The sequence below is a fragment of the Papaver somniferum genome, chromosome 4 (assembly GCF_003573695.1).
Source record: "Papaver somniferum cultivar HN1 chromosome 4, ASM357369v1, whole genome shotgun sequence".
Taxonomy (NCBI): domain Eukaryota; kingdom Viridiplantae; phylum Streptophyta; class Magnoliopsida; order Ranunculales; family Papaveraceae; genus Papaver; species Papaver somniferum.
In genome coordinates this window covers 106,946,055-106,951,989 of record NC_039361.1, presented here as the reverse complement: position 1 = coordinate 106,951,989, position 5,935 = coordinate 106,946,055, and the positions used below count along the sequence as shown (strand labels likewise).

The 5,935-nt window shown below is 37.4% G+C and overlaps 1 protein-coding gene across 1 annotated transcript; it reads left to right on the top strand.

Moving 5' to 3' along the window:
* Positions 1 to 3,078: 3,078 nt before the first annotated feature.
* On the top strand, positions 3,079 to 3,968 carry LOC113272951 (altered inheritance of mitochondria protein 32-like). Its single transcript, XM_026522732.1, has 2 exons — positions 3,079 to 3,196; positions 3,283 to 3,968. Exons 1-2 carry the CDS (start codon positions 3,079 to 3,081, stop codon positions 3,966 to 3,968), a joined length of 804 nt encoding a protein of 267 aa, XP_026378517.1.
* The last annotated feature ends 1,967 nt before the right edge of the window (positions 3,969 to 5,935 follow it).

The following is a 5,935-nucleotide window of genomic DNA, read 5'->3' as shown; positions in this document are numbered from 1 at the left end:
TTGACCCAATTTTTTTTTTTTTTTAAAGAAACCTATGCTTGGTTGTTGCACTAAATGCATTACGTTTAGGCAAAGCACTATGGTGCAAGAATCCGTTCCCCATCCCTCAAATGCAGGGAAGGGATATGGGTCATAAGGCATATTTTTATCCCGTCAAAGGGAAACTGTTTGTTTTTTTTCCCAATTTCTTTTTATGGGACGGGGAGCGGCGAAGCCAAGCTTTATAAAATCAAATCCGTACGGGGCGAGGCGAAGCGGAGCCTTACCAAATCGGGACGGGGCGAGGCGAAGCCGAGCCTTACCAAATCGGGACGCGGCGAGGCGAAGCCGATCCTTACCAAATAAAATCGGGACGGAAATCATGACGGGGCGAGGCGAAGATGAGCTTAACTAAATCAAATAGGGACGGGGCGAGACGAGGCGAAGCCACTCCTAATCAAAAAGGATCGTGACTGGAAGGACGAAGCCGTGCAACACCAAATTAAAAATACATCGGGATGGGCGAAGCAAGGCGAAACCGAAGCGGAGCCACACCTAATCAAAAATGTATTGTGATGGGGCGGTGCAAAACCCCACAACACCTAATAAAAAATATGACTTAAAGAACAAAAATGCCCGAGCGTAGCACGGGCACAAAATCTAGTTTAGTTAAAACGCCCATACTAGGTACATGAAATTTTCCACGATTTTAATCATTTGATGCTAGATAGACACGCGCATACTGAAAAATTCTATTTTCCTACCCAAAAGGGTTGGGCTATGGCTCAAAGCCCAAGAGGAATTTTTGCTGCCGTTACACTGTAGCTAGTGCTATGCCATTATACCAGATGATGTGGTTTTCTCTTCCTAAGAAAACTTTAGATAGAATTGATGTCCTTTAAAGAGATTTTTGGTGGAAAAAAACTAGGAATAACAAAGGAGTTTACATCAAAGCTTGGGACTCCATGTGTACTAGTAAGACTTCTGAATGGATGTATGTAGAGTATGGTATTATTCATTGAACAAGGCTGACTTCCCGTTAGAGAATAGTTCGATCAGGAATCCTTATAAGTTTAATCAAGCCCTTTTAACCAGACTAGCCTGGAGACTCATTAAAAACCCTAATAAACTGTGGTGTAGGATTCTTAAATATAAATACTTCAAAAAAACTAAACCTTTAAGATATAAAAAAGAAATTGTTAAGTCTTGGGTCTGGACCAGTATATGTAAAGGTCTAGAAATCATAAAAAGTAATCATACCTGGGATATAGGAAATGAAAAACAAATTAATAATTGGACTGATAAATGGCTTCCAAATGGGAAAATACCTGAGCAAAAAAATGGCAATGTGAATAATTTATATGAAAAAGTGTCTGATCTAATTTGTCCTCTAGGAAAATGGAAGACTAACTTGATAAATAATCTATTCGAGGAAGAAACAGTGAAGGAAATAAACATGATTGAACCATGTAATATAGAAAATATGAATGTTGTTAAATGGGTAGGAACACAAGATGGAGAAGTTACAGTTAAGTCTGCCTATAACTTTCGGTGTAATAGGAATCATCTAGAAGTTAAGGTGGATTGGCTAGACATTTGGAAACTTAGTGTGATCTCTGGGGTTCAAATGTTCTTGTGTAAATCTCTTAGTGACTACTTGCCTGTTAAGGATAGGTTAGGGAGGCATATACCCATTGATACTCATTGTGTTCTGTGCAATAGAATTGTGAGTGAAACTACGGATCATCTTTTTCTTGATTGTACTTTTTCGGAAGCTGTTCAGAGAGGCATGTCTTGTGAGCAAGTTTTTTACAAGGGAAAGAATTATGAGTTTCAAAAACTGGTGTGTTATGTGGTTAAAGGATAAAGAAAATAGAAATCATTATGCTTATATTCTCTGGATAATTTGGAAATATAGATGTAGAGTTAGTTTTGGTAGTATTAAACCTAATCCTATTGAGTTGATTACCAGTATGAAAAAAGACATAAAATTCTTCTTGAGTAATAACCCTAGGCAAGTGGATAAGAATATTAAGAACAATAATCCTAAAAATATTTGTGATTGTAATCACCCTAGTTGTAAATTTTACAATTCTGAGAGTTCAGTTGATTCCAATTATATCTGGTTTGATGCCCCTTTTAATAAGAAAACTAAGAACTTTGTTTTTTCTCTGGTTCTAACTGATAAAAATGGTGTTGTCTATAGTTTTGCAGGAGGATCAGAGAGAGGCCTTAGCTCAGAAGAAGCAGAAGCCAAAGCATGTAGAAATGCTGCAAATTGGAGAAAAGAAAATGGAATAGAAAACGTCATCTTTTTAAACGACAACATCAATGTGATAAATGGGATGAAGAGGAAGACTTTTTGCTGTTAATTGGAAATGTAAAGCCTTCTTTCTAAAAGCTTTAAACATTACCAATTCTTTTGCTTCTGTCTGTTATTACTACATCATAAGGGATTGTAATTTCATTGCGGATAGAATAGCTAAATGTATCAGCAAGTATGGTATTAATCATGTAGACTCCAAGCTTTGGATCATAGGTAGCAAAGTTAATTTCCTTAAAAATGTTTGTAATCTGGATAATGTAAGGTTTGCTTGATGGTTTTATATATTTTCTTTTAACAAAAAAAAAAAAAAAAAAAAAAAGTACCCGTCTAAATACATGAAACTTCAAAGTAAACCAGCTGACTATTTCCTTCTTATTGTTTTTATTATTTTTGAATTCTTCTTTTTAAATGTTGCATCTGAAATTCTGATTTCTACTTGCATTAATTAATACTATAACATGTTTGAAGAAATAATTTGGCTAATAAATTTAGGGAAACATAAGATGATATGAAATGCATCGAGTCTTGAAATGCTTTCATATTCGCCAACTTGGAAGTGGAATTAATTAAATTAGTGCGGGAAATAAGAAACTCTTCCTCACGATTGAATTATTCTTATTTCAATTTATTAGTCTGGTGGATCGTGGTTCCTAGTGTGAAGAATATCCATATATTGCCGTAACCTTCTGTACTAGCAAGTCGTCAAATTCTATCATTACTTTTAGATCAGAGCAAAAAAAATTTCTTCTTCTTCTCCATCTCTAAATTCAGCCATGGCTACTGAAGTCAACGCTAAAGATGTCTCTTCGTCAACTGAAGTGGATGAGTTTGGATTTCAAAGACCTGACATGTATACTCTTAATCTTTCAAATACAGTAGAACCTTATCATCGTCACATGTTTCTTGTTTATAAGAAGGTTGAGAATTGGGCATCGTTTGTTGAAAAACTGAGAATGATTCTCTTCCTGCACTTTTAGCTTCTGCTTTGAAATCTCATGCTGATAAGTCTCCTATTAAGACGCGGTTGACGTTTTGTGAAGGACCTTCCGGAAATGAATCTTCTGAGGGGGATTTGTTTGTTTTTCCTGAAATGCTCAAGTACAAGGGTTTGACAAGCAATGATGCTGATAAGTTTGTGGAAGATGTGTTGGTAAATGGCAAGGACTGGGTTTCTGGACCAGTGGAACGATTGGAGGGTTCATATGTGTTTGTGTGTTGTCATATTGCTAGAGACAAGAGATGTGGTACTTGCGGACCACAACTTATTCAGAAATTTAAAGAGGAGATTGGATCGAAGGGACTGAAGGATCAAGTCTTTGTTGGTCCATGTTCCCATCTTGGTCAACATAAGTTCGCAGGGAACTTGACTATTTTTAGTCGCAATTCGTCAGGAGAAGTTACTGGCCATTGGTATGGATATGTTACTCCTGAGGATGTTCCTGCTATGCTTGATCAACATATTGTGAAGGGAGAAATCAACAAAAAGATATGGAGAGGTCAAATGTTGCCTTTCCCTACTCAAGATAGCCAGCAAGTAGTCCAAGGTGGTGGTGAGAAAGGTAAGAAAGAGGAATCTCAAGCAAGCACTGGAGCTGGTGATGTGGTGAAGGATGCGGGAGGCTGTTGCCAAGGTCTCAATGGGGTTTCTTGTTGCAGAAACTAAAAGGTCAAAATACCACAAATGTCAACTGAAGGGGTCAAGACAAGTTGTGTAGAGGTTGTAATGGCTGCTTCCTTGAGCTGATGGTGTGTCCTTTTTGAGTTTGTTTGGCTGGATTGGTTCTTTTTCCATCCATTCACCAGTGTGCACCAGTTTGTGCCTTCTCTGTTTTGTCTTTTTTTTGTGCTTTCATGCAGTTATTACGGGTGATGCCTGAGGATGTGATGAGCTTTAGCAATTGCAGAAGGTTCTTTTATCTCCTGCCATTACGACATTAGTCGTTTTTTTCCTCTATTTTTCAAGCTCTGGTTATGTTACAGGCTCGCTTTGTTTATGAATTGTCTGTATTTTGCAACTCTTTATGTTACATGAATAAAATGGATATTTCTGTTTTGTGTTAAACATTTGTCTCAATATGTAATTCTGTTATTAACATTTTTTGGTCTTTTTTTTTTTTTTTTTGGGGGGGGGGGTGAATTTTTATTGAGATTCTATCCCATGGCAATATGGCATGTATTTGGAGTGAACTTGGGGGTGACCCCATCACCTTATCTTATAAATGGTTTTACCATTCAGAGTCTAAGGCTCTGCGAAACTGAGCTTCTTGTGATGATCCCGTTCCCGTACAATTTCTCCTGCTCCCTGCTAGGCCAGGAAGTGACGCAAATGGGGGTGGCTGGGAGTGCTCAAGCCACCGCCAAAAACTCTAAAACCTACTTAAAATTTCCAGGGCTTGTTTTCTCAACAACATTTTGGTTGCAGCTGATGGTGGGAAAGTAGCTTGAGTTCATTCAGGTATCTAATCCATCTGTGTGTATGAAATTGGGGCGTTGCTATATTGTTAAGTACCATATAAGGCATTCCAGAGAGTAGGGGTTTATTGTACATCAGGTATTTGATAAATGCTTCCAGAGAAGAAGAGGTATTTTTGCTAGGTTTTGTAAACTGCACCATAATGTACTTGGGTTTGCTACTCATCAGTTCATCTTTCCATGTTGCTATCTTAACTTCAATGTTTAAAGCAAATCAGAGTCATTGAATTCCGATGATGTTTGATAGAAGTTCAAGTAGTATTTGTGAGAAATGTATGGGTCTATGAGGTTTGGTGGTTGGGGTTTTCTGATTTTAAATGAACCCTAGTACTGTACTTCTCTTGGTGCAATCCAATTGCTGTCAAGCATCAAGAACTAAATGTTCAGCAAGGCGGCAGAGGGAAAAGGCAGTAAAGAATCATGGTAATTTCTGTCATTTGAATATTTATCTTTGTTAATTCTGTCTCCATGATTTATATGTTAATTATGATATTCACATGACTAAATCTGTTTGGTTATGGCTGAGAGACAAGGAGGACGTTTTATATCACTAAGACGTAAGATCACTTATGAAGAAGAAAAGATGGCGTATGATGCAGCGCTGTGGCTTGTCCCTAAAAAGCCCTATACAATGATGAGAATGCGAACTTCCCGTGTTTATACTGGATTTTGTTTGGTGCGTTTATGGTTTCCACTACCTTTTTTTCTTATCAGCAAAAGCTTATAGTATATGAATAAAGATCAAGTGTGGCAGTCAACTTAGTGAATATGTAGTCTTGGAACCTAATTCCTCTTGAAGATTCGAAGGATAAGCAGGGTCACAATATTAGCCTTTATACTGATAGCTATTTTGTGTATTTTCTTTCTAGTTTTCCGTGAAAGCTCGGTCGTAACGCTATGTCTAAAATGACCACCAAATTGATTTAAGTAGTACACTCCAGATGAGGTTTCCACTTATAAAGAAGTATTTCCTCATACTCTTTGAGCACCCCTGTGACCTCCCTGTTTAAGATCCATGTAATTCCAAAAATCTTTATAAGAAATAGTGCCTAATTGAGCATAGCCTGTGGACAGTGCAGTAGCAAGTAACCGTACACATCAACTTGGGTTTTCTGCCTTCATGTGAATATATACTCCTTAGCTATAATTAGTCCCTAG